The 26,123-nt window shown below is 36.3% G+C and overlaps 1 protein-coding gene across 1 annotated transcript; it reads left to right on the top strand.

Annotated features, from left to right (window-relative positions):
* Positions 1 to 26,123, top strand: B4GALT6 (beta-1,4-galactosyltransferase 6). The gene is made up of 9 exons (XM_062501401.1): positions 1 to 115; positions 14,986 to 15,102; positions 15,461 to 15,574; positions 19,713 to 19,837; positions 20,362 to 20,478; positions 21,287 to 21,474; positions 23,708 to 23,830; positions 24,617 to 24,718; positions 25,976 to 26,123. The coding sequence occupies exons 1-9, from the start codon at positions 1 to 3 to the stop codon at positions 26,121 to 26,123; spliced, it is 1,149 nt and encodes a 382-aa protein (XP_062357385.1).

The following is a 26,123-nucleotide window of genomic DNA, read 5'->3' as shown; positions in this document are numbered from 1 at the left end:
ATGCCACTGCTGCGGAAGGCGCTGCGCGTCTCCAACCGCTCCATGCTCGCCTTCATCTTCTTCTTCTCCTTTTCCTCATCCTGCCTCTACTTCATCTATGTGGCCCCCGGGATCGGTGAGTCCGGAGCCCCCCCCTCGGGGTGCGGGCTGTGGTGGGGGGCGCGCCCGCCTCCCCCGGGCTGTCACGGCGGGCGGGGAGGGCGCGGGCGGCGCCGGGCGAGGGGCGGCTCGGCTGTCGGAACGCGATCCCGCCCGCCCGGGAAGGGTCGGGGCGGCCGGCGGGGGCGGCGGTAACGTGCGCGGATCCCGCATCTTTGTTCTGCTGCTTTCAAACGCTCTAGAAGGTTCATCTGCCATCGAGAGGTAGGTGGATGCTGCCCTTGCTTCTCAGGCTGGCAAAGTGAGGCACTAAAGCGACTCAGCCTTTCGTCGTGTTACGGTGGTATGAACCGGGAAAGAAGTGCAATACTGCTGGAATCACTTAAATGTATTAATCTTTCAAATTGTTAGTAACTGCATTAATAATAAAGCCCGTGTGAACAAAAATGAAGAACCAGTTTGAATATTTGTTGTTTACTTCTGTTAGTGGGATCTCTCTGTCTTCACAGGTTTTTACAGTTTGGTAACTTCCGCTTCTGAAGGAACCACTTCAAAAGGAGACAAACGGTTGATTTAGAAGAACCTTCATAAAATAACTGTGCCAGTTTGTGTCTAAAACAGACCAAGAAATGTGCTGGTTTCCTTAGTTCATTCTTCTGCTGTTACTGGGAGACCATCAGACTTTTTCTTAGTGGATGATCCTTTTAGAACTGGTTAGCATTACCCCAGAGCTAAGGGCAGTGGTATCCTGTATGGTGCTCTGTGGAATTTCCCTGTGTTGGGTGTCTCTTGATTAGGGAATGTTTTCCTTTTTTTTTTTCAGGGAGGATTGCCACATTTTTCTGCACATCTCCTTGCTTATCAGGTGCTACCTAAATGCTTGCCAGATCATCACTCTCTTCATCCTTAGTGCATAGAACTTCTCCCTGCAGCCATTACTACAAAACCTCCACACTGTCTGTGACCACTGAATATTCAGGAATTGTTTCCTGTTGATTATATCATTATGCTGTTTGGCTCCCTCTTGTTCGCTATCTTCTATTTAATTTGTGAACACTTTCAAGGTGCAATTGTTGCTTCCATACTTGAATAGTTCTATATAGTTCACCTATGGTTCTCTAGTTCTCCTTATGTAGTTCCTACAATATTGGCTAATCTACGAATTATTCTTCTAGTTCAAATAAATGCAAAAAAAATGTTAGGAAATATATGATATTTATAGGGTTGGAGTTCTGAACTTTCTTGTCTGTCAGTGTTTCCCTGCTGAAAGGGATGTGATGTAGTCTTCCAAGTGAGAATGATGTTGACGTCCATTTAGACATCTTAGGTCTTTAGATGCTAGTACAGGATATGTATGTAAAGTAGACTTTAATTGCAAGTAATTGATATATGATTTAAATAGCAGAGTACAGTTTCAACATCTTTATAAGTGAAACTTATAGCATCTTACATAATGTATGCAACTGTAGTTTTACTTTGTTAGTTAAACATTTCTTGCCAATGGATATTTTCTCAGGAAGTACACTCACTTAGCAAGGCATATGCATTACCTTGTTCAGAATGAGAGCCTTTAGTGATGAGGCTTTTAATTTCTGACTTCATCTTTCTGCTCAGCTATTGGGAATTACATGTATGTTCATTTTCCTTTGTACCAGGAATGAAATGGAATCAACAGTATGTAGCAAAAGTGTTCTTGGGGTAGATTAATTAGGTCTGAGCAACCTTGATGGGGAAAAAAGAATCATGCTATTCTATCTTGCTATCTCAGACACAAATAGTGTTGGCCCTTTCAAGATGTGGTTTAACAGTGCAAAAATCTTGGGAAGTTACATGAGTTTGTGAGATTACTACTCTTCCCAGCTACTGATCAATGCTGTGCTGCCTTAACTCTATCTGGTTGTGTTGTGAACTCATCCAGCTTAAGTCAAAACCCTGCAATAATTAACTTATTCCTTGTCTGTGGCACTTCTTAAGTCCATCTTGAAATGCTGCTGTGCTGGTCAGAAGGATCCTGGGGAACAGAATATAGAAAATGACAAAGGAAAGGGCAGTAGGAAGGTTTTGCATCTCATCCTATCAGCCTGCAGATGTAATGCTGATTTCCCAGGAATTTGCTCCTTAAAACGTTTCTGCGTGGAATGGAGAGAAAGAAGGTCAGATATTATCTAAAAACCAACAAGCTTCCTGGCAGTATAGTGAAAATGTAAGTTGTAAGAACAGAAGTTTTCTAAAGCACTTAGGAACACCCAAGTTTACAGGCAGATGATTCATCTAATAATACTATGTTGTATGCTCATGGCATTTGCATATTGTGACAGAATAGAATATTGAGTGTAATGGAATAGACGTATCTAAGTCAAGGCTGATTGTGTGTGTGGAGAGGAGGAAGACTAAAGGTTGCTTATTGAAGCCCAGCCACCTTACCTGTTGGAAGCTTTTAATGAAAAAAATTCTGCAGCTAAGTCATAAATGGTTGGGTTCTGTCATAATTTGTGTACAAATGTTTTACTGAAGATATTTGAGTTCACCAGAACATTTTATTCCTCAACAAGTTACAAGGCACAATGTCAGAGAGGAAGAACGTTCTAATTATGTTGTAAGGAACTGGAGCTGCTCCCTGGCTGGCTTCTCTTCGTGGTGGTCAGAGGAACTGAAAAGAGAGGGAGAAGTTAGGCTCTCAAATGTTTTATGTAGTTGCAGTATACTTGAAGGTGGGAGAGGAAAAATAAGGGAGTTATGCGGCAGAATGGTTTCCTGAGATGTCAAAGTCGACTGAAATTTTGAATTCTTATGGGCTAATGGAGTGGGAGTCCCCCTCAGCAAGGAATTAATGACTTATCAAACACTGTAAGTGCTTAGTGCTGGAAGAATTCTCAAGGAGGTCACTAATATATTCCCTCTGTCCTTCAAACTATTTAGAAAATAGTTACTGCCTTTTTTTTTCTCTCTCTTTTTTTTTTTTTTTTTTAATGAAACTGCAAATTTTGTAACACATGCAGTTTAGGTCAACTTGAAATATTGACAATTTATTTGGAGGAAATAAATCTTAATTATTTATTTTAAGGTGTTCCATTATTTGTCTAATATTTAAAAGTTTTCATTTACACCATAATTACAGATACTGCAACTCCATTGCAATTCAGATTTTTGTTATTTTTTCATTTTTGAAGAGTCCTCTCAGAATGTTAGTTCTTTAGGAAATAAAAGCTTTTATTATTCTATGTATAATACGAGAGAAGGAAAACCACATTTTCATGTTTTCAGACGTGGTTCTGTGTTTTGAGATTAAGACATCTAATACTGCAAATAATATAAAAATAAAGGGTTTAAATGATTTAAGAAGAATTCAAGCACTGTGTGGGATTGTTCATGTGCCTGCTTTTCCCTTTTCTGTAAGCATAGATGACTGGATGAGATAGAGGTGATTGGAGCACTACCTCAGCATCCTGGTAGTCTTTTGGTAGTCAGAGGAGCTGAAACACAAGAGCAGATTGATTTCTAACTATTAATTAGAGGTGACAGCTATTTTTCTAATTCTAATTTTTCCTGTTTAGTTCAGTGGATGTTTTCAGAGGAAAACCTTAAACTTTATCTTTCTTAAAAGAGAAACTTTTATCTCTATTTCAAATGTTTAAAATTTTAAAATTTAATTTAAATGTTTAATGACACTTCTGTGTGATAGTCTCAAGTATTCAGTGAATGCAGATAAGAGGTGCTGCTTCTCAGAATGAACCACTTTTGTGACAGTACTTCATTTGGTGCTCCCCTAGAAAAAGCAGAAACTGAAATTTCTGATCTTGAATTAATAGCCTGTGATTCTGAAACTTCATTGAAAGTTGTGAATATACATGTATTAGTTAAAGGCTGAATAAGCTAATATTCCTGAAAGCAGGATTAATTGGCACCAATATGTTTGGGTTTTTCTCAGTGTTATAGATAAAAGTAATGAAAGGGACTCATATTCTATGTCTGGTCCTGACAGCTGTCCAGAACTCATACGTAGGTTCAAGTTTACACTGTGGAAAGGATCCAAAGATTAGGGGAGTAAGACAAAATAATAAGGCAATGGTGACCAAGGGAGAGCATCTGCTGGTCTAATTTCACTGCCAAACCAACCTGAGTATTGCAGGAGACAGTTTTTCCTGTTTTTCCCATTTGCTCTCAGCATTATATCTGAAATTACATCGGGCAACATAACAGATCTCAGAAAATGATCCCTTATTCATCCCTGGGTTATTCTTTTCTGTCTTATTGCAGCAGAGAACCTTTGCCAGATTTGGTGGAAAAGTGTCTTAGAGCTCTCCATATTGTAGGCAATTTTAGTCTAGTTTTTCAGCCAGAGGGTGCTTGAGTACTGGAATGGGCTCCCCAGGGAAGAGGTCACAGCATCAGGCCTGACAGAGTTCAAGGAGTGTTTGGACAACATTCTCTGGCACATGGTAACATTCTTGGGGAGGTCCTGTGCAGGGTCAGTAGTTGCACTCAATGGTCCAGTTGGCTCCTTTCCAACTCAGCATATTCTGTCATTCTAGCTTGTCTACCTTGAACATAATGGCCTATGCAGTTCAAATAAGAGCTGGTTATGAAACAGTGCAGTGATCAAAGAAGATGCAGTCTGCTTTGACATCAATAACTAGGAATCCTGAATGGTGAAATGAGATTGAGGAGGAAAAAACAGATAATGTTTTCTCTCTTATGGTCTTCTGCTTCTTTTATTAAAATCTTGCTGCTTCTTTGTCAGTCCTAACCTACATGGAACTTTGAAACATCTCTATTTGTTTTAGCTCACAATTTTATATAAATCTGTTTCCTGTTCTGTTACTAGGAACTAGTTTACCTAATAGGAAGAATGATATCACTCCTTTTTGAACTTATGCAGAAATGGGGAAGAGTGCTAAAAATGCTATCAGCAAGATTAATGTTTATTGTTGCTTCCAGGTGCTGAGCCCATAAATGTGGGCACAGCCTTTGTGTTGATATTCTTTGTTCCTGGCATCTGTGGCAGTTGTGGTATTTCTAAAGACTTGCTGTTTGATTATAGAATAATTTAGATTGGCAGGGGCACCTGGAAGTCACCTGATCCAACCTCCTGCTGAAAGCAGATACTACTGGATTGAATTGCTCAGAGTCGTGTCCAGCAGAGTTTTGAATAAATACGGGGATGAAGATTTTGTTGTCACTCTGGGAAACCTGTTCCAGTGTCAGACAACTGTGTGAAAATTGTAATATGTAATCATAATTTCCTAACTTGTGTTCATTGCCTTATGTCTTTTCACCGAATACTTTCAGGTGTTGCATTTAGTCTTCTCTGTACAACAGTACTATCTTGCTGAAGACAGCAAAAAAATCCTCCTCTTAACCATTTCTATTTAAGACTGAACAAACCCATTTCTTTTCGTTTCTGCTTGTACATAATATGCTTGATTTTGGATGGTTTCCTCTGGGCTTCCTCTGGTATTAATGTTTGTCTCTTACTGGGATGCCCAAACCTGACATGGTACCCCAAATGCAATTTCCCAAGGTGCTGAATAGACAACAGTTGCTTGTATTGATTTGCTGGTTATACTGTTGCCAGTACAGGGCAGGTTGTTGTTGACTGTTTGCCACAGTGATAGGTAGCTGGTATACCTTGTCTGAGGGTTTTGTAATAGAGCCTGTGTGTAGGTTTACTGCACCTCAAGTGCTGCAGTGGAATAGGACTAAAACAACTTGCTTGTTTCTCATGCTGTGTGGAAGTATCTGATAAAAGGCTGATGAATTTTGCAGGGTGTGGTAGATGTTAATGTTTGTATTTTTCTTTCCCCATGATTGACTTATTTCTTTCTAGAGAATTATTCTCATGGGTCTCTTATAAGTTTCTTGAGTAAATGAAACTTGTCTGTCCCATAGTTCCATTATTTCTGCAGGGAAATGCTTGTACTACAGAACTGGTTGTTTGGGAGCTATTTTCATCTATATTCCATTATTAAAGTTCACCTGTTATTAAAGGCTTCACTTGGAGGCAGAAGTACTTTCATTAGCTGCAGAGGTCTTCTTGCTTGCATTGCAGTTTTTCATGTCAGTTCCACAAATTATCATCAAATCCTTTACCTGTGAAATTGTAGTTCACTTTCTGATTAATAGGGACTTTCCTTTTTCTTTTGTGCGAAGGGGAAATTGAGGTTTAAACACTCTGCTTGATGTCTGATTTCCAGTGGTGAAATGTTCCTCAGCATTCTGACTAAGGGCTTGGGCTCATTGAACCCACTGAACTCAGGCAGTATCATGGGTCAGTTTTCTGCCTTGATCTGGGAGATGCAAGGACTTTTCCATTATGTTGGCTCAGCACAGTCCTGTTATTCATGACTCTCTTTTACCAACAGATTAACTTTGACTAAACATGCACATTTATTTCTGAATCAGTTGTTCTGCATTTTTATCTGATATTTTTCCTAAAGCCTTAGGTATTACTCGGTCAGGGAATTTGCCTGCATAAGATTTCAGTCAATATTAATTTTGTGATGTTGTTCTTAGTCAGATAACAGACTATACCTAGGTACTTATGGTGTGCAGCTAACTTCACAAGGACAAAGTAATTGTGAGACTTCATATGAAATGAGTTTTCACTTAAGCCAGCCATTTATTTGAATGCATTCTTCTCATGTGTTGAGAAGCAGAGATGGTATACCCTGGGGACTTTTATCTGAACTGTGATGCCTTACTGACATAGCCAAAGCTTTAACCATTTCCACATCTGTATGTGGTGAAAGATAGCTTATCTACTGGCTTTTTGATTAATAAGACTGTTTCTGCAAGTTACTATTTTGGCTTGCTTTTCTATAGCTCTTACTCTTAGGTAGTCTTTTGTATTCAAATTATGTGATGATACTATGGGGAGCAGCATAAAATGATTATGCTTTGTGTGGGATCCAGTGCTAGATTCTTGTGAGCATAGACCAGAGATTGGCTTCAGGATTTTAGAATACAAAAGACGGTTTTTTGCAAGGTATCGCCAATGGTCAGTTCACTTTCTCAGATTTGTGATTGTCCTTTATCTTCATTTCATTGCGCATTTATTGAATTATTCTATATCTTACTGTATAATCAACTAATAGCCTGAGAGGGTGGAAGAGTATCAAATATGTTAGAAATTATATTGAACATTGTATCTTCTATCATGCTTAAAACTACTGCAAGCGTAAGAAATTTTGATTCAATTTTTTTCACTGTAAATGGAGATCCCCTCATTTACCATCTCCCAGTAAATAGTGACCTGGCATTTATCCAATTCCTCAGACTTGCAGTCAGAGGACTCATCCATTTGACATATCCATTGTTGCAATTAGTGTATGGAAGTTGCCTGAAGTATAAAAAACAATTTTGAAGCTTCTTTGTTGCAGCTTTGTACATCATCATTTTACAGATTTGTACATCTGCACCATTTGAATGATCACTGTTAACCTCCAGAAACGCTGGCAGCTTTTGTTTTTTTCAACAGATTTCAACAGTATCTTTCTAAGATACTTTTTTTATAAGGAGATATGCATATACAGACTCAAATGCAGTGTCACTATCCCTGTGACATAAGATTGGATTTATTATTATTTTACAAATAGTGAAAAACTGCTATTTAATATTCAAAAACAAATCAAATAATATATTTCAAGACACATGTTTTCTTTTTTTCATGCTGTTGTATCTGTTTTAAAAACAACTTCTGATTAGCAACAAATGTTTAAAAATAAATTCAATGTTAAGGAAGTTGAACACTTACAATAGTATTTATTGATGTTTGTTGTAAATTTCCATTTTTTAATAGGAACCAGTTTATAGCAGTCTTACATTGCTAGGGATATTTTCCTTTGCTGCTGAATTGTTTAATGAATCAGTTTCACAGACTAAAGTCATTATCCTGTGGAAGACATTCTAGCTTCTAGAATTGTAACTGTGATATTTCAGAAGCAATCTTCAGCTGACCTCTATTTACTGTATATTTAGATTAATCATAAAATTTCATCTTTAACACTTCTGTGTTAATTTGCCATGCGTGAACTCTGCCAACAATGTATTTCTAACTCTAATATTGGTGAGAATAATATCACATAACCTTGAGATAAGAAGAGATCCATGTGGGACTTGTTCTAGAAATGCCCCCATGAGATGATTCCCCATTTACAATTGCTAGTGGAGAATTTTCTGTTAACCTGCTTAAATCCATAGCAATGTTTATACAATATGTTGAATATGCTTTTCAGAAGTCCCATGAAAACAGGTGTTGACTAGCAGATGTGTGATTTCAGGGGCAATGGTCATTTGTCAAGACCTATTCTCTGTAAAGCCGTGTTTATTGCGTTTGAATCTTGCAGAATCTGTGGGTTTTCTATGAAGTATTTCCTATCTGAGTTTTTCAGCAATTTTTTTCCCTGGAAAGATCAGTGTATAATGTTGCTACAACTACTCTAATTATAGATAATTTTTTTGTTGTTGTTGAGGTCTGGGTATATTAACTTTTTGCTAATTGCTTTGAAAATATTCTTGACATAATGCTTTTTTCTATGTTTTTGGTTTTGTTTTGCCTTGGTTTTCTGGTTTTGCTTTAGCAAATTAAAAGCTGCATTTTAAAATCAAATTTGTGACCTCCAAGTTTATTCATCTTTTGTTTGGCATTTAAAAATAATTTTTGGTAATAATACTTTTCTATGTTTTTAAAACAATCACATTTCTAACTTCCTAGTCTTGTTCAGAATGTCAGTAATTGACCCAGCTTCAACTTCACTTGTTCCGTTGTATATTTTACTACATTGATTGCATCTACGTGTGTGGCATATTTTTTTGTCTTTGCGTTGCTGTATGAGTACAGCATGATAACTTACTAAGTTTCTATATAAAAATTAGTCTTGTGCTTTTCCTGTGAAGCTGTGGGATGATAAATGAATGCAGTATTGTGAGAAGTGCTTTGGTTTTTGGTGTGCTGCTTGGAAGGATCTTGATTCCCTAATGGAGTGTGATCTGTGAATGATACCATTTTCTTTAAAAAAAGGTGTAAATAGTCTACAAGTGAATACTTAAATAACAAACAGCTACCTGATAGAGAAAATTGAGCCATTTTTACAGATATTTTTGTACTTTTAGAATTAATGCATTGCCCCCCCCAACAGTCTAACACCTGAAACTATTAATAACTAGTGAGCTATAAAAATTCGAGACAAAAAATGATTCATCTGATATTTTTAATGTGTCCTCTGAAATACAGGATGATCCCTTTAATGGCCTAATGTGTGTTATCAGAATGAGTTTTAAATAATGCCCTAAAACCGGGATTTTTGATGACTGACATGTGGCTGTATGTTCATGATTGCTGATGCAGATCTGGATCAATTGACAGGAAAACTTCATCTGAATTAGTTATGAGCTCTGAGCTCACACTCACAGTTGCTTGAGATGGAACATTGAGTATAGTATTGGTTCCAAGGTGTTCTATATATATGTGTGTTCTTATATATTCCTCGCTGAACTTTCTATCTGATTAACTTGCAAAGCATATGGCAGCCTGAATTCTATGTTTCTTGAGTCAGAAATTCTTTTTCTTACTTATCATGAACCATGTACAGTGAAATAAGAAGAATATGAATAAAATTGCTTCTAGGTGGTTACACAGTTAGATGTTTCTTTGGTTGCATGTGAAATTTTGCCTTCCCCATTTGTGCTTTGCCTTGCACTGTGACATCAAGGATTGGTTCAAATGCAGAAACACAAAAGTAGAAGAAAAATCACAGGTTAGCTGAGGTTGAAAGGGATCTCTGGAGATTATCTAGTCCAGCCTCCCTACTCAACAAGTGCCACCTGGAGCTAGTTGGCCAGGACCGTGTCCAGAAGGCTTTAGAATATTTCTGAGAATATTCTCCACAGCCACTGTGAGCAACCTGTGCCAGTGCTCCATCCCCCTCACGGTATAGGAGTGTTTCCTGGTGTTCAGGTGGAACATCCTGTGTTTCAGTTTTTGCCCACCACCACTGGTTCTGTCCCTGAGCACTGAAAAGTGCCTGGCTCTCCCTTTTTGCACCTTCCCCTCACATACATTGTATACATATACATGCACCTGCCCTTTGTATGCATTAATGTGACCCCCTGAGCTTTCTCTTTTGGGCTCAACAATTCCTGCTCTCTCAGCTTTTCCTCACAGGAGAAATGCTTCTGTCCCTTTGTCTTCTTCATGGCCTATTGTTGGATGCCCCTGGATGTCCATATTCTCTATTTCACTGTGGAGCTCAGAACTGCACACTGTACCAGGTGTGGCTGGAACAATGCTGAGTGAAGGCTGTGAAGAATCACCTTGACCTGCTGGCAGCATTCTTCCTGATGCATCTCAGGATGCTCTTTGCCTTCTTTGCAGCACATTGCTGGCTCGTGTTCCACTTGATGTCCACCAAGACCTCCAAAGCCTGTTCTGTCAAGCTGCTTTCTGGTTGGATGCCCCTAAGAGTATTTTGGTGTATGGGGTTGTTCCTCCCCCGACATTTGCAGACATTTGCACTGTTCCTTGTGAACTTCATGAAGTTCCTGTCAGCACATTTCTCCAGCCTGCTGAGGTACTTCTGGATGCCATCATGGCCCTTTGGCATATCAGCTACTTACCTCATTTTTGTGTCATAAATAAACTTTGTGAGGTTATGTTCTGCCTGTCATCCAGATAATTAATGAGGGTGTTAAACAGGAACGAACCTGGTGTTGACCCCTGGGGTCCATCACTGGTCACTGACCTCAGTCTTGGGGCTTGATCAGTCAGCTTTTGATCCAGCTCACCGTTTGTTCAGCCAGCCTGTACATCAACAGTTTGTCTATGACAGTCTTATGTGTTACAGTGGGAAAGGCCTTGCTGAAGTCCTGGTAGACAGTGCCCCCTGATCTTTTCTTATGCATCTTTCATCAGAGAAGGTTACCCAGTTGGTTGACTGTTCCTGATGATTTTCTCGTCGTTTATGTATCTGAAGAATGGTTTCCAGGGTTAGCTGCTCCACCACATTCCCTGGGATCAAGCTGAGGCTAATCAGCTTGTACTTCCCTGGGTCTTCCTTTCTGAAGATAGGAGTGAAATTTGCTTTCCTCTAGTCCTCAGGCACTTCTCCCACTCGTTGTGATGGATCAAAGATGGTCAGAAGTGGCTGTGCAATGGCATCTGCCATCTCCCTTAGCATTTGGTACATCACATGGACTTAACCTGGGTCTTGTTTGCTTCCAAGTCTTCCACTGAGGGCAGGAATACAGCCTCCTGGCATTTTACCAGTTTTCACAGTCTGAGATGGATCTCTGATAAGCTTGAAGGAGATTATCCCTGAATATTTCCCAGCTTTATTGTCTTGAGGGCTTTATCTCATGGGAGTCCACCACACAGATGTTCAAAGAAGCCAAAGTCTGCTCTCTTGAAGTCCAGGGTTGTGAGCTTTCTTTTGCTTCTTCCTGCCCCCAGGATCCTGAACTCCATCCACCATCTCATGATCTCTGCAGCTAAGGCTGCCCTTGATCTTCATATCCCCCTTCATATCCCCTCCTCCTTGGTAAGTATGAGGCTCTGCAGGTCCCTTCCCCTCCCTGACTCTGGCACTTGTGCGGGAAGTTGCCATCAGGGCATCCCAGGAACCTTCTGGAGTTCTGTATGGCTGTCAGAAGAAAAGCTGTGTGTCTCTGTTGTGCTTTTGGCCTACGTGGGTTGAATACTTTATTGTTGTTGCTGCTGGTTGATGTGACACATTTACTGTGCTCCTTGTCACAGGTCCTTGCCAGCAGACCAGTGCCAGGAGATGAGATTTATTTTTGGGACTAAATTAATATCTTTGATTTTTGCCTGATGTTTTACCTTCTGATGTAATTAATTGGCTGCTCAGGCATCTGCTGCTACCTAAGCAAGCAGCTGCTGAATGACAGTGGAATAAACTGAGCAGATCTGTTCTCCTAACTGTGCTGGAGAGCCTGACAGTGGGAAAAAGACTGCCCAGAGAGGAGAATGTTTCATTCCTGATTTATTCCTGATGTGTTTGTGTAGAGTTTGATAGCGAGCTGACAAGCAGCTCCGCAAGAAAGAGGAAGTAGACTTCAAGAACTACTTGATAAAAACATGGCAAAGTTACATCTTCCTGGCAGCAATAGCAGCTCTTGCATACTTAAGCCAAGGTGGCAGCAGACCTGGTTGGGTTTTTGTTTTGTTTTTTTTTTTTTCCAGTTATGTCTTTTCATGGTGTCTATTTTTGAGACAAATGCCTTTTCAAGCTTTCCCTTTCACAAAGGTCTTGCGTGTTTGCTCGAAATTTTCTCCTCTGTGTCAGAAGGGGTAAGCTGTATTTCACCAAAGGGGAGATGTAGGTGCTTTTGCAGAAAATCTTGTTTTTTCAAGGTTTATATCTCCATTATCTGGACTGCGCTAACATCTCCCATGAAAATTGAAAATGTGTACCTGGCCTCTTGATTTTGTTGTGGGCTTGTTTGAAAATTCTTACTCTCAGTTCTTTGCTATATTAGTTTTGTAAGACTTTTGCTCTTTTTATTGTTTTCCCTGTCTCACTTCAGGGGAGTGAGCCAGCAACTGGGTGGAGACTTCGTTGTTAGCCACATCAACCTACCGTGCCTGGTTTATGTGAATTGAGGTTATCCTTCTATAAACCTGCTGAAAGCCCTATAAACCTTCTTCAGAGTTAAAATTCAAGTGACTTTAGCTTTTGGTATCACATTAAAAAGGAGAATAAAACACACAGTATTCCAGAGGTTAGCTCTGAAATCAGTATTTAGTAATGGATTTATATTTAAAATACCACTTTATTTTAGTATTGGAATGGGAAGATATTGAAGAGAATTGCTGTACCTATGGGAGGAAAAAGAAAAACTTATTTGTGGAAAGAGATGATACCAATTTAAAATATGTTAAAGTTTGAAGAAAGAAGCTTTTGTTAGGAAATGTTTATCCTATTTTACAGACAAATATACACTTGGTCTTATTTTCAGTAAAACCTTGAATTTTAAAATTTTTGTGTGGAGGTAAATAATTGTTCTTGGAGGAACAGATCAAATTGCCTTTATGTTGATTCCTAAAGTATGAGTTTCTTGAGTAGGAAACTTCATATATGAATTCATGAATTGTACAGATTCCTTGAAATGCTTAGTAGAGACACCCTAAAAATCTCAGTATTTGAATGGAAAACTACAAGTGGAATTAAAGAATTGGAATCACAATGTTTTACTTAATGTGAATTGGGTTAAAATTTTGAGAAGTTTTTTGTGTAATTTTTGTGTAAGGAAATCTGAATGTTATCTGTTGTCTTGAATCCTGGTAAGTATCTTTCATCTGGGATTTTCTACCTGTCATGAAGCCAAGGTTGTAGCTTTTTCATTTTGTTTTGCTTCTGTTTTGGTGGCCAGAAAGTATTGAGACAACTTCAGGACGGTAGCAGCTGAGTAACTTTTATATTTATGTAAACTCTTGTTAACAAGCCCAGGAAGTCATGCTGGCCAACGGTTTGAGAATTACATGCCATGCATGGCACCTGGCATGTTAAGAGCCTATCTTTCAGTTGGTTTTATTCCTTATTTTAAAAAAGGAGTTATTTGAAAGCCAGGACAACCCCCCCATTCAGTCATTTAAAAATAAAGACATTATTGCTGGACTTTGAATTACTATTCCTTGAAAGACTATGCTGGTGTTTTTATCTCTGTAGGTGTTGGTAGTATTGTTTGCTAATATGGTGGAATTAATCACCGTGTTTCCCTCTGGAAATGCTCCCAGTCCCTTATACACAGTTCTCTGTAGCTCTAGACCTCTAAGTTGGGCTATAAGAAGTTATCAGTTGATCCGGAGTTACTTGTGTCATGCCACTGGTGCTGTCTCATCTGGTCGTGTTCCCGAGATAATTTTCTAACTTTTCTTTAATCTCTTCTTCTATTTTTCATCCCTGGTATGTTTAGTTCTTCCTCTCAGAGATGCAGAGCATTCTTTTGTTGTTAGGGTGGTTGCTAGTTACAGCGAGCCAAATATCCCCCAGACAACTGGGTGCTTAATGTAGGTGAAGTGACAGATGATCCCTTTGATCCTCTTTGCTACCTTCTGCAAAGGAAATTTATCCTTCCCTTTGCAATATTTTTTCAGCTCTCTGAGTCCTGGGTAGACATTTTCTCACTCAGATATAAATGCATCTTCATTTCTAACTTACCAACTTCTGTTGAATACAAAGAAATGCCTTGAGCTCCTATTTGGGGCTTTGGGTGCCAGATTGAGACAGAGAAATATTTCATGCTCTTGTTGTTAGTGAGTCAGTTAATTACTCAGTGTTGATTAACTCACCCTTGATGCCTATAATAAATATTTCATGTATAATTTAAAAATATTAATACTTTGAGATTGGCAGAAATTTGTAACAGTTGTATAACAAAGCAGCTGTTTGGAGTGAATGAATAACAGTACATTTTGACTGGAAGTTGTGTTAATTAGTGACTAAAAAAGGAACCATTATATGGGACTAAAAGATTTACTAGACCTTTTTTTTGTCCTATATTCAGTAATATTTTTGTAGGTGTATATATGAGACATGTATCTACATATGAAAGTGTTTTATTGGTAAATTAAGTTTTCTTGTCACTCTCAGTCACTGTAAAGTTAAAGAGACATGAAAGTGTCATATAAAATGTATATTGACAGTCTGTAGTTTTTGGGTTTGAATAGAGCCATAATTATGAATCCATTTTATTATTTTCTATTGTTGCTGTTAGGTTTCACTGTGTGGACCTTCATCTCTAAGAATCATTGTTCAGTGACCATGCATTCAGACACAGTAAAAAATGTTGAAAGCATTGTAGATGTATGTTAGAATAATTTGGAAATACATTATTTTAATACAAATTCAAAATTGCTTTTTGTTTTATCAGCAAACACCTATCTCTTTATGGTGCAAGCTCGTGGTATAATGTTGAGAGAAAATGTAAAAACAATAAGACACATGATAAGATTGTACACTAACAAAAATACTACACTGAATGGCACAGGTAAGAATATTTCTTATTTAATTTTTAAAAGACCTTTTTTTGTAAAAAAAAAAAAAAAAGCCTATCATTAGTGACATAGCTCAATTATGAAAACTTTTACCCAAATCCTACTTCTCTGAAATTGGAGTCAAGGTCAAATTGTTACTATTTATCAGTTCACTTTAGTCGGAAATACTTGTATTATCTTTAACAAAGATACTTGTATTTAATTATTATTCCTCTAGTGCAATAAAATGCTTTTTAGATCATGCTACTAGGAATATGTTAAATAAAAATGAATGCTCTCACCTTCATGCTGATGTGTTACCATTTCAGTGAGTAGCATAGGTTTTTACAAAAATCAATTCTTCTTTTTAAGATTATCCTGAAGGAAACAATTCTAGTGACTGTGTTGCTCAAACAACAATGTATCTTCCAGAGAACTTCACCTACTCTCCTTACCAGCCTTGTCCAGAGAAGCTGCCTTACATGAGTAAGTTTTAAATGGGCTTTAATGTTTATCTAGTAAATGACGTAGTTTAAACAAAACACAGTTACCTTAATATAAAATATAATTGTAATGAGTCTAAGTATATTGCAGAAAGTAATGAATAAAATACATCTAATAATGCACAATGATGCTTAGCAGAAGTTTGCCTGTAATTAATGTCTCACTGAATTTTTGGTCTCTTTAGTAATCAGCTTTACTAATTTGAAATAAAATAATTGAACTACTGATTTGTAAGAGAGAAAATCTCGCATAGTTTCTGAAGTTATTTGTGATGCATTCCAGAATTCTAACCTTTTGTCTTTTAGACACCTGACTTAATCTGTGGGCTGTCATTCAGCATGACCAATTAATTAAATATCTAATATAGCAGTTCAGATAGGTATCATACCAAAAAATGTTGCTGGCAGCTAAACTGAATTCTGATAAATTTTTCTTCAAGGAAAAAGGGTTGATGTTATTAGGGTAATCTTGATTACTTTATAACATTTTTAAAATCTCAACTGAGTTTATCTATTGAAGGAAACAGAAACAGTGCATGTTGCCTGTGTTTCTTTTCAATAATGTCAGATTCTAAGCTTTGTTTTATGTTTTAAATATAGAGACATGGAGCCAAAAGTATAGATCAGTTGCTGTTGCTTATGAAACTAAGTCATAGAAAATTGTCTTAAGCCAAGTAGTAATTAGCCCCATGGTGTGATAATGTCCTTATTTCAACGTCTTTCCCTCCAGACATAGAGTTTGACTTTGAAAAATCACATTTTTATATAATATTGAACATCTAAACAAATAAAACCAAATTATTTAAATATTAAATATTTTAGCTACTTTTGGAAACATTAAAAAGTTCAGCAAATGGCAAATCTGGATAATCAGAGAAACAATATGTGATGTTTTGCTGATTGAAAAATGCATATAAATTATTTTTTTTAATGGCACTTTCAAGGGATCTTGAAAGTTTGAATTCTGTCAGATTAGTCCCAGACTAAGTAATTCCACCAGTAATTTCTCGATAGATCTCTTTGTTGCTGCTCTCCTTTTACTATCTTTTTTTTTTGTTGTTGTTTTTATTAGTAATTGCTCTATACTTCTTCTATCCTGATTAGTTTAATAGAGAAATAATAATTTTAATTGAAAATAATTCACTGGATAAGTTGCTTTTCAGCAAAGGGATGGATATGTGTTTCCTTTTGGTTTCCATGTATGCCATTTTAATAGTCATCTCTCTGTCTAAGTATAATCAAAATAAAGCATCTCTGAAGATCTTCTAATGTAATACAATGTTGTAGGAAGTGTGAGATAGCCAGGGAAGAAAGAGTGTTGAATGGTGTATACCCTGACATGCTTAATTAATCTAAGGTAATTACAGAAGTCAACTTTTCTTCTTTGCATCAGCCTGACAAATTTATATCATGAAAGCGGCATGGTAAAATCATATTTGGACCCAAGGACATATGCTCTTAAAATACAAACAGCTGTTGCTATTTTGTGTGACTTGGTATATCAGGTTATAACCCACTGGTTGAACAATGCTGTTGTAATTTGTAAGCAAAATATCTCTTCTTTGAGATAGAAGCACCACAAGAATCTGTCTTTTCCTTTGTAGATAAACTGATAATCCCAACCTTTCTCGACTGCAGAGTTTCTAAAGCTTTTGTCATTCTTGAATTTTTTGCACTGTAGACTGTCTTTAATTTGATTTCTTTGTAAAGCATCATAACTGGCTTAAATCCTGGTTAGAAAACAAATTAGTTTTGGAGAACTTCTCTTTTTTTCACATAGCAGCAGTTAATACATTCCAGGAGGAGATTTTTTCTTTTTGTGCAATTACATTGCATTGACTTGTATTAACATGCAATTCATTATAAACTGTAAAACTATCTTTCTGTATCCTGCAGCATAGCCAGGTATTGTTTGTTTTGCTTTGCATGCTTCATTTTTTCCTTCAGCAACAAACCATCCTTCCTTATTTTGAATTAATTTTACTTTACTGGTTTCTGTACCTGTTTCATTTGTTGAATAAATTTTTTTCTGATTTTCTTCAAAATAATTTTTTTGCTTTCTCAGCTTTCTTATTTTGCAGGTTGTATAAATATGTTTTATTGCAGTCTGCTAGACAGTGATAGAACTAATGAATAATGAGCACAATTATTTATAGAGATGCCTTCTCCTGCCCCTACCAGTGACAAGGAAAAAATGCTGATTTGTATTCAGTCATCTGTTGTGTACTGTTGATAGTAGCAATACTTCAGGTTTTACTATAGCTACTTTTCAAACACTCTGGATGGAATTTCATCATGTCCCATGGCGTTAGATGCACCTATATCTATAGGCTTTATCTAAATGCTGTTCTATCATTTGATTTTTTTTTTTCTTATTTAAACTCTGGTCACATCTGAACTTTTCTCAGAAGAAGTATCTGAATCTCATAATGCATTATTTCCTTCCCTTTCTGGGGTAGTAATTGACCTTTATTTAGCTTTATTTTCCTTTTAGCTTCTGTATTTGGACTGAAAGGCTCTTGTTGCTTTTCTGTCTCTTAGTAGTTGAAGTGGATTTTTTGTAAATTTTTTTGGTTTTTTAAAATTTATTTTGTACATGTATATATACTGGTCCTTTGTTGATTGGCCTTGATTTTATATTTTGTAAGATTTCTCTTTTGGTTATTGAAGAGTTTCAGACATAACCATTATGATAATCTAAGATTATTTTAAAGAAGTCATTTTTATTCTTAATTATTTTTATTTTTTTTATTTAAATCTCTGTAGGACTAGCTTGTTCTAATGTCTATCTATACAAGTTTTTTGGCAACTGTCAGGATTCCTTTTTTCCTAAAATATTTAAATAAATATGGGTTTCTTTAAATCTTCTCCTGAAATAGCTCCATAGTGTACTGTTATTGATAACTTTCACTTATAATTTTACATTAAAAAAGTGTTACCTTCTTCATTTGCCAGTAGTACTTTATTTAATCATATCCCAAACTAAAATAGCTCTTACAGTATCTTCTACCTTCTTCTGAAGACAGTAGTTATTCCTGTGTTCCAAAAAAATTAAATGTTTTCAAGATACTTGGATAACTAGTCAATTCAGTGATACAGTCTATTTGGCACAAATAAGATCTTGAGGATATGGACACATGGGAGAAAATGGGAGTGATTTTTTGACTGACTTTAAACCAACCCCACCAAAATCCTTAACTTTCTAGACAAAAATAAGAATATTTTATGGTGTTGTCAGTAAGTTCTTGAAAGATTTTTATTTGATGATTTATAGTGAAGTAGTTGCTGCAGAAAAACTTGAGCTTCTTGTTAATGAGTATTACATTAGTCTTCTCCCCAGATTTCCTTGAATCTTTCTATTGCTTTTGAGAGTATTTACTATGAATCATTGTTTCCAGTTTTGAACTTTTCACACGTGCATAAGCTAATAACTCACAACTTTCAGCTGTCAACCAATGTTTATATTTTCTCATAGTAGGTACTAACCTTATTCTTTTCAAACCATATTGTGGTCTTTATTCAATAACTTACTGAATTTCACTCTTAAGCCTTTTGCAAATACTTTTCCCATTAGTTCTACCAATGATAATTCTCAAATCCAGTCCATTGCTATGAATTGATTTGAAGCAAATAGTGGTGAATTAGTGGGTCAAGACTCTACATGAAATGCACATGTCATCTAAAATTTAAATTGGGGTAGTTTATTGAATGTAGTGATGATGCATTTTCTTTTAATGTGGAAGTGGAGCAGGGAGGCACACAATCTGAGTAAAGGTTCAGTAGTGCAATGTAGAATTGTCAACAGTGGTACTTGAAAGGCAACCCAAATTTTCTTTAAGAGATGAAGAATTCAAATGACTTTGCTTGTTCTGTGTGCTGTGAAATGAGTATTTTGTTTATGGGTATTGTGGAAGAAATGTTTGTTTTTGGAAACACCAAAAATTAATTCTGTAAGAATTAAAGATTAGGAGGATAGTGTAAGTGTTTTTTTTTTTTTTTTTTTTCTGTAGGTAGTGTAACTACAAATTTCTGATGCCATTTGTCTATGATATTCCTTGTAGCATTAGGTCAGTTGTCTAATTTGAAATTAATATATAAGCGGGTTTTTTTCCTCTCTTTAGGAGGCCTTATTGATGTCAATATGAGTGAAATTAGTTTTGATGAAATTCAGCAACTGTTTTCAAAAGATTTAGACATTAAACCAGGAGGACACTGGAAACCAAATGACTGCAAGCCACGCTGGAAGGTTAGATGCTGATTTTCTGTTTTGGTTTATTTTTTCTTGTTGATATATAAGAATAATTTAGCATTGCAAGCACTCAGTCTTTTGGTGCTATGTATGTAGTATCTTATTGTATTTGTCGTATGCCATCTGTGCTCAAGAAGAAACTTCAGCTAGGAGAAAAATTTGAAATGGATCATCAAGAACTTTTAAAGATACATTAGCTGTAGTTACTAAACATTTCATCATATGGATGCAAATCTGTCCTATGTGTCTGTTGCTTGAAGTATAACTAGAAGCAAGTGAACATAAAAAGAATATCTTATTTATGTTTTACTCAAAATGTTTTTCTTAATTATTTGAGCAAATTTCAACCACACTTTCCTAGGGGAAACCAAGATGTAAAACACTGAGCCAATTTAAATGTAAAAGTTAAAAACGACAGGAAACTTATCTGTTTAAAAACGACAGGAAACTTGATCTGTATGGAAAAATAAAAATTTTAAAATGATGATATAATAGCTTTTTTTTTTTTTTTTTTTCTGAAGGTGGCTATCCTTATTCCCTTTCGGAATCGTCACGAGCACCTTCCAATTTTTTTCCGTCATCTGATACCTATGTTGCAGAAGCAGCGGCTGGAATTCGCCTTCTATGTTGTTGAACAGGTAACAGCATCTACTTGAAAAGTGACTTTTGAGATTCCTTGCTAAAAGGGATTTGGTACACTTGCCAAGATTTGGATAAATCCAGAATTTAAAAGTTGTTGCTCTACTCTTCTAGTCCTTTAAATCAAAAAGGAAGGCTCTCTCTCCATTCCTCAGCTTGATCAGTGGCCAGATACATGATACTTTTCTTCAAATATGGGCTGATATTCTGTAGGCAATAAGATGGCCTCTTAGAATTTACTGTAAGTTTTCAAGGTGAAAAAGTAGGTCAGCAGTAGTGTTCTTCAGGGCTCAGTTCCAGGGTCTTATGTTCAGCGGATGCAGGAGCCGAATACACCATCAGCAAGTTTCTGATGGTTTCCAGCTGGGAGGCTGTGGTTGACTTTTAAAGGATGGGATGCCTTGCAGAGAGTTCTAGATAAATTGGAGCACTGGGCAGTGATTAATGGGATGAAATTTAATAAACCAAAGTGTTAGACTCTGCACGTAGGACGGAGTAAAGCCAGGCACAAGTGTAAAGTGGGAGAGGAGTGACTGGAGAGCAGCCCTGCCCAAAGGAATCTGGGGGTGCTGTTTGGCAGCCAGGCTCGCTCCTGGCTCACAGGATTCAGGAGTGTGTGCCCTGGCAGCCAGGAGGGCAAACCCCATCCTGGGGTGCAGCCAACCCACCATGAGCTGCTGGTCAAAAATGGCATAGTTTCAATTTTGGTTTTTTTTGTGTTCATGTGCTAGAGTAAGGTTTTCTCATAGTATTGACATTTTGTCTCTTCTTGATTTTTACAATGTCTCCTTTGTTTTCTGTGTGAAGACAGGTACACAACCTTTTAATCGTGCAATGCTCTTTAATGTTGGCTTCAAAGAGGCTATGAAGGATGCTGTCTGGGATTGCATAATATTTCATGATGTGGATCACTTACCTGAAAATGACAGAAATTACTATGGATGTGGAGAAATGCCACGCCATTTTGCAGCAAAGCTGGACAAATACATGTACATGTAAGTAAATAGTTTTATTCACATTGTTTCTTAAATACCCAGAAGTATTTAAAGGTATATGAATTTTTTGACACTATATACAGTAGGTGAAAACAGCAAAGCAGCCTCCTACTATGCTGTTTACAGAAATTAATATTTAGTTACTGAAAGAAAGATTTAAGTTTAGTGACTATATTTGATGTGTTACTAATTAGAAGATGTTATTTATGATTTTCAGTGTTGAGCTCATTGTAGTGAGGTTGATCTCGAAAAAAAAGGCTTTGTCTGTCAAGGAGGAAAGTCTTACCTATCTTGCTAGAACAAGGCTGCATAAACACTTGTGCTGGCTGTTACAAAATCAAAACAATTAATCTGCAGCAAAATATCACAGGAAAAGTGTCTTTATTTTCTTACAAATGCACACTTCTATTTCTGTCATACTGCTTTTTAAACTGAAGATTTTCTTACTGCTAGACCATTTTGTATATTTTCTCTCAGTCTCTACTGACATTTGGTGAATGTAGTGGGACCTGCAGCTTTCTTACCTCTTTTTCTTCTGTCAGTTTACATTAATGATGTGTCATTCACTTCTTAACCCTCTGCTATCTCATGAAATTATTCTTGGATAATAAGATCCAAGATATAATAATATCTTGGATATATCTTGGATAATAATATTCTTGGATAATAATAAGCTGTATCTTATTACTTGCTTCATGAATGTATTTGCTATCCTGAACTATATTTGTGAAATTAATCAACTCAAAAACCTGGTCAGCTAACAGATCAGTGCAATGCCTTGAAACCATGGCTCTGTGTCTGGACTTCAGGTTGTCAACCAATCAGCAGTTAAATGTTTAAAGATTTCATGTGTATTTAAAATTAAATAAATTAGCACCTTTGACTATGAAAGAGATTTCATCTTTGTATGTATTTATAAAACATTTTATGCATGCATTTATATAATGTCTAAATAGATAAGTATCTGCAAAATTGATAAATTTTGTATACACAAAACCAGATTTATAAAATACAAAAATAAATAAACCTCAAGAAGTTCCATCAACTGTCATATTTCAGTTGGTTTTGGTTTTGGTTGGTGGTCTGGTTTTGGGTTGGCAGTAAATTTTTGTTGGTTATCTTTGAGGTATGTATGTAGGTTTTTTGGAGAGGGAGGAAGGGGGTTAAAACTCCTGCTCTTTCAGTTGAATGTTGAAAGGGAAATATAGTTGCAACCTTCCCCACATGCTATTAAGATTTGGTTGAATTCTGTGTTTCCACAGAGATTAAAAATTACATGAGTGTTTATTTCTATTTTCCTCCCCCTTGCATTCTGGAGTTATCCAGTGTGGCAATTGTGTCATAAGCAGTGGTAAAACTTTTTACAGATGATTTTAACTCTTGAAGGTTCCAGATTTGGAAGTGTCTCCTGAGAGACTTTCATTTTATGAAATTGTGTGCTGCTTCTGAAAGTTACTTTACTGTAGCAGCTTCTGGGTTAAGGAGGCAAGTTATTATTGATTTAAGTAAATATAGATACGTAAATGTTTTGATTTTTTAAGATTGCCAGAGTGTTTGAAGGACTGGAAATTGCATTGTCTGGGGCATAGTATGTTATGTGGATAGGCTATTCATTTTGGCCAACTGCTTATTGCTTAATTTTTTGTGTTAGTAAATACTGTTGTTTACTGACAGGAAAGCCTGTAGATCCTTTTGATTCAAAAATTTATCTTTTAAAACCTGGAAAATGTTCTTTTACATTCACTGTTTAATACATGATGTTAAACTGCTTCTCTCAAATTTTGACAGTTCTGTAGGATATAATAATGAATTAAAATTATTTAATTGATGCATTACTGATTTGTAACTTTTCAGTTGATTAAAGTGTTTTTTTTTCAGTTGAATAATGTCAACATAAGTAGTTTAAGGGCTTCACTTAATATTTCAGCTATGGGTCTAAATCAGCCATCTGAAATACCTGGTAGACTTTTGTTTCATATGTGTGATACTAATTGGAGCTACAGTTTTAAGAGCATCTTTTATGCAAATCAGGCACTACTGCAAACCTTTTGTTCAGCTTGGTGTGTATTACTTAATGCTGGCAATCTATGAACCAGTTTTCCTTAGTGAATACATTCAGCCTCTGATCATGTCCTTAGTTTGGGGCTTTTGGTTTTTTGGAGAGGTATTGTTCAAAGAGTGGGCTACCTATCAAAGTTCAGCTGATAATATAGAATTTGTCTTTTATATCCAGCCTTCCATACAATGAGTTCTTCGGTGGTGTAAGTGGCCTGACAGTGGAACAATTCAAGAAGATTAATGGTTTTCCAAATGCCTTTTGGGGATGGGGTGGAGAAGATGATGATCTTTGGAACAGGTGAGATTTGAGTGCTTAGGTCTTCCTGTACTGTCCACCCTTTGAGACCAATTAGGTGCTTTTTGTTCTGTCACTTGCTACCTTTTTTGTAATTTGTTTCATATGGACAAATTCTACATAGTTTGCTTCAGAAATATAAGAACATACAATTTGAAAGGATAAGTATGATGTTCTTTTTTATTGTGCTGGGGACAACTAGCAAGTTTTTAAGAGCTGGGTCTTATAGCAACAGATATAACAATAGGTACCTATACTAAGCAATATAACATCACTCTTAGTGCTAGCATTATGATAAACTATTCCACAGACATATAGTGTAGGCATGAGTTTCATATCTCAGGGACAGTGTTTGAGAGAGGTTAATTTGTGAATATATTGATAGTTCCAGGCTGGACAATGGATAGCCCTGCTCATGGCATTGCCAACTGCTCACAGTGAATGAGTCAAAACTGTTCTGAGCTGTTGAAAGTGTCTGCATGAGTTTATATAGAAGGAAAAATCTTTTAAAGGATGAGGGTTTTTTAATGCTTTTTTCTTGCTATTCTCAAGCTTTTGTGCTGGAACAAACAGGAAATATTAAATATGAAGTTATTATTAGTATTTTGCACTTTGTTTGGCCAGCTTTTTTAGTTGCTGGGTTTAGAGTGTTGCAGGGTTTTTCAGGAAGAGAATGTCAGTGAACATAAAGACTTTAAAATATTTGATGTGTGTTTTTCACTTTTGCTTTAACTTGTATGACCTGTTGTAAGAACATATTTTTGCAAATGTTTATGTGTTTTACTGCAGGGTTCACTATGCTGGATACAATGTAACAAGACCAGAAGGTGATTTAGGGAAGTACAAATCCATTCCTCATCATCACAGGGGAGAAGTCCAGTTTTTAGGACGGTAAGAAAAACAGAAAAATTCAAATACTTCAGTTAAAGACATAATTTTTTTTTCTTGCATCCACACATAGGAATAAGATGCCAGTTCTTATTAGTGTTATTTCCTCTTTGGTGCTACAATTTGTGTTTTCTTAAACGTTATGTTTGCTGTTCAAATATTTTTATTTAACCATGAGAGAGATTAAATTTGCATGTCAGAAGATATTATCATCATAACCTTTGATCCATAATGTAATTGTTTCATAATATTTTGGGCATTAGTGCTGGCAGGGCTCCATTAGTTGGCTATTTTGGATATTTTGCAAAAGGAAGCAGTGCAGCTAGGGCAAAGGACTCCTGCATGAAAACAGAATTTAAAACTCCTCAAGGATTGGTTTCTTCTGTCGTATTTAATTCTTTTCTGAGATACTGGTCTTCTCATTTCCAGCATACATTGATTTAAAACTTTTCTTTTGGAGTTCCTTTATTTTGCTACAAAGATACAAAACACTTAAACTGGCCAGTAGGTTCTGGCTGCCCTGGAATGGAATAGAAACCAGAATGCAGAAGATGAGCTAGACAAAAAATTTAGAAGGTGAAACACAAAATAAAGGGTTTATGATATGTGTTTTCAGGTAACTAGGAAACTGCTCAATTCTGCCATCAATGGATGTCTTTTTCTGGGAACATATTTTTTCTCTTTTATTCATAATTTTGTATTATGAATAAAATTATAGACGTGCAGTAGAGATGAGTAAATCTGTTATAGGAAACTAAAGTGTATATATGAGAAATCTGGGGGAGGGGAACATTTTTTTAATCGCCTCTAATTTAGAGTTTGCAAATACAGGAGTCTCAAGAGTGAAATGAAAATAATTTCAGACAATTAAATGGATAATGAAGAATGGTGAAGATTCCTAAATCTTTCCTGAACTCCTTAGTTGAATTTTATAGCAAAAGAACATGAAGAAATTCAATAATCTTTAAAAATCTATTTAGTCTGGGACCATAAAAAATTTGCATATTGAATGCCTCCATTGTTTTTTAGTCTTAATGTTAACTTGTATGTGTGACCATAAAATCTAACTGTATTAAAAATATTTACAACCTTGCTTTTAAACCTGAGGTAGGTTATTTGGTAATTTCAAAGGTCTGAAAAGTAGTTTCAGAGTTTAAGGTATGCTACACAATTACATGACTGTCACAGTATCATGTCTAACATCAACTGAATTGTTTCTTCAAATCATTCTCATTTTTCTTCTTCCAACTCCTTCTGCAGATACAAACTTCTGAGGTATTCCAGAGAACGTCAGTATATTGATGGGCTGAACAATTTAGTATATACTCCTAAAATACTTGTCAGTAGGTTGTATAAAAATATAACTGTTAATCTCATACCAGAACTCGCTCCTGTTAGAGACTATTGA

The sequence above is a fragment of the Cinclus cinclus genome, chromosome 1 (genome assembly GCF_963662255.1).
Source record: "Cinclus cinclus chromosome 1, bCinCin1.1, whole genome shotgun sequence".
NCBI lineage: Eukaryota > Metazoa > Chordata > Aves > Passeriformes > Cinclidae > Cinclus > Cinclus cinclus.
This window is presented reverse-complemented; position numbering and strand designations above follow the sequence as displayed.